This window comes from Anser brachyrhynchus (genome assembly GCF_964034855.1).
Source record: "Anser brachyrhynchus genome assembly, chromosome: 9".
Classification (NCBI taxonomy): Eukaryota; Metazoa; Chordata; class Aves; order Anseriformes; family Anatidae; genus Anser; species Anser brachyrhynchus.
The window spans coordinates 9,158,273-9,171,952 of NC_137703.1; the positions used below are offsets into that span (position 1 = coordinate 9,158,273).

The window sequence follows — 13,680 nt, forward strand, 5'->3', positions numbered from 1 at the left end:
CGGTAGTTGGGTTACAAGGGAAAACAATCCGTACCCGTTATCCATGTGTCCATCTATTTAGCAAGGTAACAAGAGTGGATGTTAAGGTATAGAGTGGAAGCTACTTATATACCCAGGGTGTCTAGAAAGCTCTCTCCTCTTTACAAGAGCAGTTCCATGCATCTACATGTTAATGCCATTTTTTTTCCCTGATACTAAACCAAAATTTGCTGCAGTATGCAAATTTTTGCAGAATGTGAACTGACAAGCTGCAGCCCCATCTCTTCCCCTGAGCCATCACCCTTACCTTCTAGGGAGTTGTCACAAGATTTCTTCCAATCCTTGAAATACTCTGACTGGCTCCTCAATGCCTTGGCAGGGCAGAGGGCACAAACTAAATACCAAGAGGGACAGCCTTCAGTCAGTTCCACAGACATCAGGTTGAAGTGCACAGAATTTCACCCCAAAGACTCTCTGTATAGTCACTGACCCTGCTGGGATTGTGCCTAAAGCCCATGCTCCCGGGCATCACTAGTGGGAAAAAAAAAAAAAAAAAAAGACTATTTGCTGACCAGAAAATTTTACAATTCATTCTAAGTAAGGCAGACATGGACAGAACAAGCTCCAACAGCTCCAGTGAAGGACAAAAGAAAAGAAAAAAAAAATCAGAACAAGGTTAAGAAAAAAAAAAGACATAAGTAGAAAGTAAAGGCAGGAGGAGGGAGACTGAAAAGGAGTGCTGAGCAGAGTGAGACGAGAACAGGGAACAAAGCTGAGGAGAGTTACATTACGGCTAGCCAGGGCACGTCCGCTCTATTCAGCGGTGTCTGTGCAGCAAGATAAAGGGGCCAAGGACTGCCAGGAGCAAAGTTGCTTGATGGAAAGCCAAAGCAACGAGAGGCACAAGCTGAGCTAAAGGGCTGCATGGGGAGGAGCGAGGTGTAATGACTTGAGTTCAGTGCAGTCTAGAGGAGAAAGAAAGATACACTGAAAGAGAGAGATCATGAGCCTAGCCAGGCCTGGCAGCTGTCTTCACGCAACGCGCAGGCCTCTGCCTCGCCGGCTTGCAGCTCCTCCAGGCTCCATTAGATGCCACCCTGCAGCACTCTTCGAGCTCTCAGCCACCTCCAGCACCTTCTGGCAGCCCCAAACCCTGGCTCCAGGCCAGGGAAAGAGCAGCTGGTGGCAGTGGCTCTTGCAAGCAGCAGCCATCAGAGTTGGAGGCTCAGCTGGCAGGAACGGGCGGCTCGGGGCTATCCTCCAGCTGCGCTCACACCAGGCTCGCTTCTGACCCTGCCTCGGGGCAGCCAGGCCATCCTCTGGCAGCTGCCCACGGGGCACTGCTGCTCACACAGTGACACCCAGGCTGCTGTCACAGCTAGCCTGAGCTTTGCCTGCACAGGAAACTCACCCAGATTTCGTCTGCCATCTCCTGACGCAGAGCTGAGCTCCCCGCCCAGCCTCCGCAAACACAACGCGATGCCACCCATCAGCTCCAGCAGTTTCCTGCTAGAGGTCCAGCTCCTTTCTGTTTTCATCCTCTGCAGACAGCCAGCGTCCTGCCTCACATCCAGCCTAAATTCATCGTATTAAAGGTCCGTGTTGGTCCCTATTCCCAGCCCACCGTTGCTTGGGGAAGGACATGCTGATTGTAAGCCTTGACGTGCTGTCTGAGGTAGGTTGTCAGTAAGCAGTTAACTCCCATTCCAGGTCATACAGAAGTGTGTGAAACCCAACAGCTTAGAGCACTTGAGGCAGACAACATCAGCAGGAGTTGGAAAAACAAGAGGCAGAGCTGCCTGGAAAAAGGCAAGGATGAAGTGGAAAAGATTACAGTCTGCTTGACTTCCTGCCAGGTTTGCCACTCAAAAAACCAGCACCCCTTCTCTCCTCTTCCAGAGCACTTTCCTTATTTTCCAACCCAGCTTCTTGCTCAGCTTTTCCTCTTCTCTTGTGGCCTAAGGGCAAAGGGACAGGAAGAGCCCAGGTGACAGGACAGAAGTACACAGTGAATGTGGAAGGGAAAGAAAAGCAGAAGAGATTGTACAAACAGCTCCGGGGAGTGCAGGGCATGGCAATAGGACCTTGGCTCAATCTCATGTGTGCCAGTTCCCCAGGGCCCAGGGGCACAACACAGGAACAACTACGAGGTGCTATCAGATATATTTCATGTTCTTAAGACAAATTAATTTATCACAGGACACAGTGACAGATCTTCTAGCTGCCAGTACATTCTTGCTAGCTGTTACGAACAGGGCCAGAATTCAGCTGTGGCCATAAAACAGGTGAAGCGTTTCAGGGGAACGCTTATTCAGGGGAACAGGCATGACGGTTAATGGGATACTGTAGCAGAGAGAGTTTAATTTTGCTTTGCAGTGTGAAGGGTGTGATTGACAAATGAAGTGTGAGTGCTGCATTCTGAGAGCTCACACAGCTGGAGACGCATGTTGGTATGACTGATGTAAAAGCACCAAGCAATTACAACTGCAGGCCAAATTCCTGGCCACAGTTGGGATCCTAGGAAGTCAACCACTCCCCATTCTAATCCACCTATGCTTCCTGCCCAAGCACCAAACAGAGCCATGGTTTAGATGCTGAGGTGCTGCATTCAAGTCCCACTCACATCAAGCAGCTCTTTTTGTAACACGAGCAGCTAGACTTGTAAAATAATATCTAACCAGGTATTAGCAAATATGCTGAATCCTTTGGGAAAACAAAACCAGGCTATCAGCAGAAGTTCCAGAAGTTTGTCTGCAATTTTACAGCACACACCTTGCCGCCTGCCCCAGACACCAACTCATCAGATAGTATTGGAAAGTTTTCTTTCAAATTTTGCTGACGTGCAGGCAAACTGCTTGTGTCTGCCCACATGCAGAGAGCTCCCTTAGTCATAGCAGAGCCAAGCACAGTTCATCTTGTGGGTCAGACAGATGAAGGGTTCGGTCATACCTTGGCTGAAGTTTCTCTGCCTTGGTTAGGTTTTGCTTTTTCCATGCTCTGGAATAGCTTTTATTTTGTTTCTCCATGTTGATTAAGGGCTATGAATGCTGAATTTCTTATTAAAGTTAAATCACACTTCCTGGGCTTAGGTTTTTCCACAATCTCCAAATTGTCCTTTCAGCAGGGTCAGGCCAGGTTTTCCAAAAGGCTCAGTTCAAGCAGGAAGCAGATGGCCAAATGCCCTCCAGGCTTCAGAAATTAAATAAGCTGGCTTCACAGTCAGTTACCATTTTCAGATATAGTCTCCAATGCACTAAAGTGCATTGACTTAGGAAGAGCAGAACAAAAAGAAAATGAATCTCTGCTAACACACTTCGTGACAGTTTGTCTAATAAATTCGTGATTTAGTAACAGGATCTTTTATTGCTGCATGTGGCAGATTGGGTTCTTTGACAGAGTAATTAGAGATAAGAACAGGTTGTGAAGGTGCAGATAAAAAGAGAGAAGGCAGGAGCAGTTCCAAAAGCAGGTTGGTACAGTGGGTTATTAGTCTATCAGTGGGACAGGAACAGTATTTTACCAGTGTCTCTCCATCCTTCAGTAAAAACTGGTTCATGTTAGAATAGGCAGCTTCTCAGTACTACCTATCCTTGTAATCTAGTACTCTTAACAGCTACAGGAAACACAAACATAGCTGCATATGTGTGCAAAGCACTCCTGTGTTGTCACAGCTGTAATCCCATAATTAGGAGCTCAGTTGTCAGGGAAAGGAAAGAGGCAGCGGTGGTTTCAAAACTAGAATTTAACCACAAGAGCCAGCATTCCCACTAGATCTCACAAGCTAAGCAAGGTTACATCAGCGCACAGAAAGGAAATGACGAAAGTAAACTGCACAATTAAGGACCTCATCACATTGCATTTCAGCCTTTTCCATGACCACAGCAGTCCAGGGAAGCCTTGGGAGAGTCTCCCTATTATTGGCATGAACAGTACAGTCTTGGTTAGTTGGGTAGCTAGAGAACCAGGATATGCAGGAGGCTGCCAGTGTCTAATTCATTATAACTAGACCATGTCAAACACTAAACTTATTAGCTGGCTACGTAATTCTCATCAGGTGGTCCTGAAACTACAAGACAGTCAGATCCTCTTCTGAGAAGTTTTAGCACAGCAATAGTAAAGTGTTTCTAGTGAAACATGTCCAGAGAAAACAAAGAGCCTCTGGTTCCAATTGTTCTACTCTTTTCTGCTTTACTGCACAGAAATATCATGATTGCAGTACCCCTGACCTCAGATGATAGCTGTTAAGAAAAAGCTGATATCAACCAAAAATACTTTTTTTCACTTTTTATTTATATATATATATAAAAAAAAAGTTTGCAAAAGCGATTTGAGTTATTCTCATCACTGGACAAATGCATCTGGGGTCTCCAGGACTGAACAGGAGAGCTCAACAGCATCAGAAGCTGTGCAGTAGCACAAACCAGACTGTCACTGCTAACACACACTGAGCTCTGCATGTGCGTGCATGGCAGAGGTGTCTAGCTGCTCTCTCAAGGCTGTAGCCTATAAAGTGAAAGAAATCTAACTAGTATAAAACAGAACATTTTTACAAAGCTGTTCAGAAAAAACGTATGATCCATCAGGCCAAAGCAGTCTACAGGTTCGAGTGTCTTGCTGCTGTGATGAGGCTAAGGAGCAGAGGGTTTTTGTCAGACAGCAGTGACTGAGCTGGAATGTGACAGCATGGAAAACCAGGAAAAAGGCTAAGTCTCAGGAGATTTTCGGTTACCAAGTAAGCAAGCACTGAGGCACCAAAATATCTGTGGTTGCTTGTGCACAATGAAAAGCAACAGAGCTACATGCTAGATATAGCTTTTACTAATAGTCTTAAAAGCTGCAAACCAGGACCAGGTTGCTCAAAGCCCCATCCAGCCTGGCCTTAAGCTCTTCCAGGCATGGGGCATCCACAGCTTCTCTGGAAAACCTGTTCCAGTGCCTCAACACCTTCATAGTATAGAATTTCTTCCTAATAGATAATCTAAATCTACCCTTTTTTAGTTTAGAACCATCACCTCTCATCTTATCACCACACTCTCTGACAAAGAGTCTGTCCCCAGCTTTCCTGTAGATACCCTTTCGGTACTGAAATGTCACTATGAGTGTCCCCGAAGCCTTCTCTCTTCACCAGGCCGAACAACCCCAACTCTCTCAGCCCATTTGCATAAGAGAAGTGCTCCAGCCTTCCGACCATCTTCATGGACCTCCTCTGGACTTGTTGTAATACACCCATGTCCTTCTTGTGCTGAGAGCCAAAAAGTTGCTCTTGCTAGTGAAGACTGAAGCAAAAAAGTCATTGAATACCCAAAGGGAGTTGAGCAGTGATTAGAATTCCCTGTTTCCTTCCTTGTATTTAGAATATTTTAAAAAGTCGGTTAGCACTAACAAAAGGCATTAGAGAACTGCTTCACTCATGCTATACCCTAAGGGAGAACTGGTTTCAAATTTGACAACAGGCCCCAGATTAGGGGATTGTCATCTCCCACTCAGTCATTTTTGCAGCTAAGCAACTAGCACAAAGGGGAAGGGGCTCCCAGCTTTTCCTGACAAGCCAAAAGAGAACACTGCAACATTACTCCATAAAAATTGTCTTTGGATAGATGCTATATTAGCATTTCTTTGTTACCCTGCACTGAACACAATGGTAGAATGCAGACTTTAAAAGACAAAGATGCAGCAAGGATTGGGCCTGCTGAGCTGAGCATTTGCAGAGCCAGGTCTGTGTACTCTCTGCACTGCACATCCAGTGTTCCTGTCCACCAAGCAGAGGAGGGACAGGCTGGAGGGACATACCTTACTATGACCATCTAAGTGTTTTGTGCAAATTAATGATACCTCACTGTGTGTCTCCAGGGAAGATGGAAAGAAAATTCTTAGTTTCCTTATTTGCAAAACAGACAGAAAGAGACAAAAGATGTTGCCAGAGACCACAAAGTCTACAGCAGAAACCATTTTAGGACAAGGATTTCTCTTCTGCAGGAGGCAAAATATGTTAAATAATCTGGCAAATATTTCAGTATCAACTATTTCTTTGGGGCAGGAACTGCGTCACTTTGTGCAATTGCAAACTTCAGGCAAACAAAGGAATATGGTATAATCAAATCTTTAAAAGATTAGAACCTTACACTATAGAAATGAATCATTTCTAAAACAAAGGCAAATGAGGAAGAGGGGGGAGGTCATGAATAACTCCCTGATAAACCAGAACTTTTCCCACAAACAACAAGCTTGGACATTGTGGAAATATATGTACTGAAAGCTTTATTTAATTTCTTACCATTGTGGAGAACACAAAAAATTAACTCGCCTTAAGAAAAACAAGCACAGCAAGCTGGCACATATCAGTTCCATGCACTGTGAGGGTCTGATTATAACGGCCCTTTTCACTGGCAATATAAAAATGCTTTTGCAACTGCTGTGCAGAGCTGAAGAGTGACCGTCAGTGCAACAGATTCCAGCACATTTCCAAGAGAATCCCAGAATGTAATTACTGGAAAATTCTTACCTGACAAGATAGCAAACTGCCTGTGAAGCTGTTCTATTATATCCACTGCAACCAGCGGTCGTATCTCCTGCTGCATGATTTCATCTGTGTAAGGAAAGCAGAAATCTTCAATGAGTTAATAAAACCTTAATAACAATTTTTACACCCTTCAAGAACCCAGCAAACAAAGATGACACTCAAATGAAAATAGCCTGGCTTGACTATTGGCGCAGATATGATCTGACTGTCATGGATAAGTTTACGATACTTACAGTCTCATCTTCAGCCTACTTACTTTTCTATTGCCATTTGATTTCACAGAGCATTTCATAAACCAGCTCCAATAGACTTGCCAGAGTTCGTCACAGATTTGCTCAAGCTGATAGACTGCCCCTTACTAATTCATGTTCTGTATTAAGCTACTGAATTTGGGCCACCACGTAAAGCAGCTTTTCAGTCTTTCAAACAGTAAAGTCTATTTCAGACACAGAACCACGTTCCACTCCAAACTCCCTGGTCTCTTCTTAAGGACTGTGTGTAACCAACCAACCCAGAACAGTTTCCTTTGCTGATGCTTTTTCCGCTACCAGCGAGTATACAGTAAAGGGAGGAAATAAGGGGCTGTGAAGCTTTCTTCACACGAAAACAAAGCCTGTTCTTTTTAAGTAAGCACTAACAAGTTAAAAATATCTTGACAAGCAGCTCAAGAAAAATATTGACAATATTTGCACATGTGTAGATTCTGTGTGATCTATACAGTATCCAGCAAGTATAATCTGCATTGAGCTAATTTGATGTCTCTCAGTAACAGGTACTTACTGGAACAGGTAACTCTTCTCCCTGCTCTTCAGCACCATCTAGACAAGCAACATTTTTTACTCGGGAATAGCTGCTATCTTAACTGGCAAGATCCAGGTTTATCTTGCAATAGTACCTGTTAAAATTGGGCCTTTCGCCACTTTACTGCTACAGACAACAGCCAGTCCTGGATTTGTAGAGCTGCCTCTGTACTAAGCTCTGCCTGAACCACCCAGGCAACAGGTGGAAGGAAGGAAGAAGGACGCAGATGGATCAGACAGCAGACTAAAGGCAAATTGCTGCTGTATTTAAGCATCAAGATCTTCACTGATGTCAATACGAAGCATGCACTGAAATACTTTGGTGCACCTAGTTTAAAATACACTGTCCAGAAAGAGATATGGAGGTCAGAGAGGCTAGAAATTGCTTCTCCTGCATCCTAGTCTGTTGCCCAAAATACTGTCTCTATCCTACTTTCAGACATCCATTCTGATCCTTTCCAGAACTAGGAATTTATTTTAAAATTATATACAGCTTGGATTTTTGTGTCCATTCCCTAATTCTTTAGACTCATTCAACTTTCAAACATTTCACTAATGTCAAGACAGTAACTGGAGAGGAAGTGTCATTGCCTTCTCCTTGGCAGAGGGTGACACCACATGAAGAGAAGCAGCATAGGTGTGGGGTGATACACTAAACAAGTAATTGCAAGCAATAGGAAAAAAAATCTCAAGGGGGTGGATTCTACAAGTCATCTCTAAGAACTAAAGAGGGGAAAAGTCAGACTGAAATGAGTTATATTTTTAATTTGTTATCCTCATTTCCATCCTGTTTATGCAGCCTATTGTCAGCTTTTCCAGTTCTTACAGGTGGCTAAGAGTGACCGGAAGAGCAGAGTAATGAATCACAGTTAATGGGCTTGATTTTAGTAGTGTTCAGAGCTTCTCAAAGGAAAGCCCACTGAGCAGGAAGGGATAGATTTATTATCTATATGGTAGATATAGATATACCAGCCAACAGCCATAAAAGCACTCCATCTTTTGAGAAAACTGAAACAGGCAAAGCAACTTATTAAGTTAAGCTTATTAAACTTATTAAGTTTTTCCTTTTTTATTTATTTATATATTTTTTTTTGCTCTGCCATTTCCCCCACAGGTCCTAGTCTGGACATGCTTGGAGTTTAAGGAAAGGCAAAACAGAACCTTTAAATATACAAGGTTATTTATTACAAAGCCAAGAACACTACAAGCCAGATTTCTCCAGTAGCTGCTTAAGAACAGCATGATGATGGCTGTGTTTAGAGTCAGATAAATACTACATCCGAGGAACCCCTAACAAAAAGGGCCTATAATGTATGAATGCAGTTCTCAAGAGGTACTGACAAGTGTCTCCAGATCTTTGGTCAAAGACCTCTATTATCCTTTGCGCAGTCTACTTGAAGTGCTCCTGAATCACTGCAGTAGTAATAGAGCCGTCTTTGTCAAAGTGCAGGTTGGCAGCAAGATGGAGGCAGACGAGAAGAGGGGTGTTAAGACTAAATACCAAAAAAAATGAAGTAGGAAAAGAAAATTAAAACTAAATATTTTAATTTTAAATATTTAAAGTATGGACCCTCAGAACTGAGATACCCTGGAGCATCCGCTGAAGAAACCACTGTTGATTTCAGCATCTGGAAAATGCAAAGATATTGTGAAAACCGTGAAGCCCAACAGGTAGACAGGTGCACTCAGGTTTGGGTGGCCAAGGCTGAGCTTGTACCAAGCAGTAGCATAAACGTAGCAAAGGTTTCTACAGTGGCCGAGGCCATCACAAGGAGGCTCAACAGAAGGGAAAAATGAACTAGAAAACATGCTGCCATCTCCAGCCTCTCTCAGACTTGCTTATTGCTCCAGGGTAAGACAGCCTGCCAGCCAACAGTTTGCTGTTGATGTTTGCCAATACGAAGCCATCACTGATATCAAACAGTCGAGAAGAACAGAATTTCCCCCCTTCATATAGCTGCTGTAGTAGCTTGCTTTAAAAATAGTTAATTTCTGGTTTCTAAAGATCCTTTTTCTACCACAAGAAATTTGTGGTGTAAGGGTAAGATGAGGTAATAGAAACAAGAACTGCAGAGTGCCAGTCAGGTCTCTTCAAATCCCCTGACTGGGCAAGACTTTCTCCAGCAAGCCATGTGGGATTTCCTGTAAAACCCGCACTCTGTACAAGACTTTCAGATGACGAGAAAGGTATAAAATAGATTTGGTGACTAGGAGTTAGCACAGAGTTAGCAATCAAGTCTGAGCCCTTGGAAACACATGATTACCTGGGGCTGATAAAGAAAGTTTTTCATCTTTGACTAAAAGAAAAACACGGAAAAAAAATCTTAAATGATCCTACAGGTCTGGTTTTGTTTTAAAGCCAAGACATTTTGCCTGGCATTAGTGAGCATTAAGCAGTTCATCTCTTCCACTAGACTTTATCCCAGGAGGCCCTGTAGCCTTTCTAGCCCACATACTGCAAGCCACACGCACACAAGATGTGGTGTTCAGCCTCTCAGGCAGAAGCAACGTGCCATTTTCTTATGTGATATATACCACGGCTGAGAAAAGCCTGCTTTACCAGCTCGCTATCAGCATGCCAGCCTAAGAGCTGCAGCTTCATGGACTGCTTCAGAAAAGCTTATTGGCACGTTTTAATTCATTACACAGGGGCCCAAAAGTCAATGGGAAAGGTTAAGGAAGCCGAAAAGTCACAGGAATTTGACAACAATTGTCTTGCTTCATTGCACCTTGCTAATATCCACAGAAGAAATTTACCACCCCCTGTTCGCTCCAGAGCAGTCCTGTCCTCTGCCAAAAACGCACATAGCCACGAAGCTGCACATCATCTCAAGGCGTACACCAGCCAAGGGGCTGGAGCACGGTTCTCTAGGCAGCCTTTCTGAGCATTTCCTAGCTTCTGTCTGGTTATTCCTGAGGTCTTCACTTTTTTTTTTTTTTTTATTGACAAGGCAGCCACACTTAGCTTCTCAAATTTAAAAAAGAATAAAGTTGAATTGATCAAACAGTATTCTGTGGAACAATGCCAGTCCCCTATGCAGGTCACCAAAGCTGAATCTTTACACATACCATGCAGAACTTCATTACTTGAGCTAATTCAATTTGCCAGGACAATTAAAATGTGAATAAGGATGTGATGCTAGAAGGGAAAAAAATGAAACAAGTCAGTTTATCTACCCTTGGTGCTCCTCTTAAACTGCTATATGTTCAGTTCCTAGCAGAGATCATTCAAATGTTTGCATGCGAGACCAGTTTCCTTGCAGAAGCATTAGGCCTTGCATTGTTGTTTCCCAAGCGTTTCTACCAAGGGGAGAGAAAAAGAAAAGCAATTGCTATAGTCACGTCTGACAGCTTCTCCTCCCTTCCCGATCTCTAGAGAGGCTAGCTGCAATTGTGCTATCCCATTTTTAAGAGAAAAGCCATTCAGTTATGCTCATAATTCTTCACTGTGCAGTGAAACATGCGTGGGTTTCCCCCGACACACGCTTTCTATTTTGCTTCTCGTCACAGCTGTATTCATTCCTGCAGGTCTGGTGCACAGCACACAGACTGCCGCCTTCAGAGCTATGCCAACAGCAGCTGATTAAAAGCTCCAATGAATGTAATCTTGTCCCCTCCTCTCGGAGCCGAAACTAGTTTATATGCTAATGGCAACTAATGGTTTCCAGCAGCGTCGGTGAGATGACCTGCTGGAGGGAAAGATTGGATTGCGCCAAGCAGATTGACACAGCAGTGCCTACTGCTCCACGAAAGACAACCCAAGGCAAGCAGCCATAGCAGGACACTGGGGTTTCTTTGTTTTTAGCGACTGAATGCTGCAACTGCCTGGCCTTCTGTTAGAAAAGGAGGGGGGTTCTTCAATCCCCCATCTGAAGTCACTAATCTTGGAATAATGGGTTACAAATTTCCAGAGCAAAGTTCATCTCTTCCTAATGACAGCCTAATTATGCAATTCACATTTATATCATGCTGTGGGAGAAGGAGGGATGGAAGACAGCTGGGAGTGAATTTAAATCTCTGCAAAATTGGTGGAGTACATCAGCCTACTTCTACTTTGTACAAGCTCAGTCAAGGATGACCCTCACAGTATTAAATCAAAACTCTGGATTTGGGAAAAAAATCAGATTGCTGTTACGATGGGAAAAGTGCCAGGTAGAATTAAGCATAAAGCCAGAGATTTCATTTGAAGAGCATTAAAGGACATCTAATGTCAGGCATTCTCATTCTTCTTTAAAATTACCAAAGGACATCACAAATCCAGAGTCTGAAAGCTGTGAAGTACCTACAGTTCAAACACCCAAGTTCTGTGTCTTCTGGCCATGAACAAAAACCCAGTTAGCAAAGTGTATATCAGAGCTAAGGTAGATTTCAAGAATTAAACATAAAAAGGAGACAGTCAAATTTGCATGTCATCAATGAAAAGGTTTAAGTAGGCTAAAGGGTTTTAAAAATACTCTATCCAACCAGAATTTTCAGTGCAAGCTTCTAAGTAAAGTGTTTCCCTTCCTGAAGGCCAAAACGTACTTATAGGTTGTTACATCAGAGAAAGAAGCTTTTGGTTTGGGTTTCCTTTTTTTTTTTTTTTAAATTCTATTTATTTCCCTTCCTCACTATGTGTGCCCTTTGTTTACTTTTTGATAGTTTGTTTACTCTTCCAGCCTGAAGAGAGAAACAGCAAGATCGGTTCCTGGTGCAAGCTGGCCACATGTGCTACAGATTGCTTGCTCTAGGCGGAACTAAAAACCCAGCTATCAACAGAAGGGAAATCCCATCCTTTCTCTTATCCTTCTACAGTATTACAGACAGGCAGGCATCAATGAGGTAAGGATACTGTGCAGGTCAACATTGCCACAATGTAAAAGGGAAATTTCCAGTTTATCCTCAGAGAACAACAGCTGTTAGCAAACTGCAAGGACTTTAAGGACTTGCTTGCAGTGCTTTTCAAGTCACAAGGAGTCCAGCTCACTCCTTTACATTGGAAATACAAGTGAACCGTAGTTATTTTGGATCCAAACCTGAACTCCCCCCAGGACCAGAGGCTTTAGATCCAGGCTTCCCGGTTGTTGCCAGGTCAGCAGACCCCTCAGGCACATGCTTAAGGCAAAGTTACGTCCCTGTGCAGCTGCACTGAAACTGGAGGAAATGTACACATACTTAGAGGTCTGTTTTGTTAAACGTTTAAATGTGTAATTATCTAAAATGACAGAGTAGAGGCAGGAAGTTCAGATACAGAATTAGAATCTGAGCCCAGGGAATCCCAAGACTTGGAAGCAGTGAATTTGACAGTTCTCAATCAGGAGAATTTATGGCTTAAAAATCACTTATTCACTTGAGTCAAATTGGTGAGCAGGCTCAGGAACCCAGGCAGGATGGGTCCCTGCTGCTACCATATGCGGTGCTGTTGCTGCTAATGTGCACCCTCCGGGGTTTATTTCAGCTTTCTAAGCCAACTTTAAAAAATGTTGGTATAGACTTCCCTGGGGGAAGAAACTGATTTTGCCACATTTTCCAATTAACCACTTCTTGAAAAACAATCTTTTGATGTTCATGTTTGGCTGTTTGGTGTGCACAGTGTCACCCTTCAAGGATTTCTACAGTTATTTAGTGCCACAACGCATCATGCATTTATGCACACATCTATGAATGCTTGGTTAATGATCACCATAAAAGCTAACTTTTAAAAACTAACGCAAAATTAGTGAAGCATACACTATCATTGTTTACTTTAGGTGACTTCATATCCCAACCTGTTCTGAAGATACTTGATATAACATTGCTGCAAAATCATGAGATAGTGATTAATAAATCTCATACACCATTGACTATCGATAATCAGCATAGAAAAAAGAAACACCATTCCACATCATTTGCACAGCAAAATAATTGTTTTGAAATAGATGTTACCTGTTTTCACAGAGCACAAAGGATATCATATAGAAGTTATATTCTGCTCCCCAGAAAACAAACTTCCCTGATTAAAAGACATTCAAGGCCAAGGTCTAATCTCGGTAACACCTTCACGGACTGAATCCAGATTTACAGCAGCACAACCCAGCACCTTGTCTACTCCCTCAGCTGTAAACACTTCTTGATAGTTTCTAAATTTTGCCAGAGAAAAGTTAATTCATCGTCTTCCCAAAAAACGCATGCTTCACAGCAACACTGGATTGCTGGAACACAAGTTCCTGGTCAGAGAACAGAACTCAATAAAAGACGGTTTCACATTTCCACACTGTCCTGTGAAAATCCATCACGAATAACAAAAAACACATGTGGCAAACTGCAAAGTTAAATACATTCACTATAATACTTTGACACTAAGCTAATCAAGAGATAGCAGACTGGATAGCAGACTTCATTCCTTCCTCCCCAGAGTGTGCC

The 13,680-nt window shown here is 43.1% G+C and overlaps 1 protein-coding gene across 13 annotated transcripts in view; it reads right to left on the bottom strand.

The window, feature by feature from the left end:
• MCF2L2 (MCF.2 cell line derived transforming sequence-like 2) overlaps positions 1-13,680 on the bottom strand; it is a 159,789-nt gene that overhangs the window by 116,800 nt on the left and 29,309 nt on the right. For all 13 annotated transcript variants that reach the window (XM_080604565.1, XM_080604564.1, XM_080604562.1 and 10 more), the window contains exon 2: positions 6,482-6,565. In XM_080604565.1, coding sequence (XP_080460691.1) covers positions 6,482-6,565 — 84 coding nt within the window. The remainder of the gene's footprint in view (positions 1-6,481; positions 6,566-13,680) is intronic.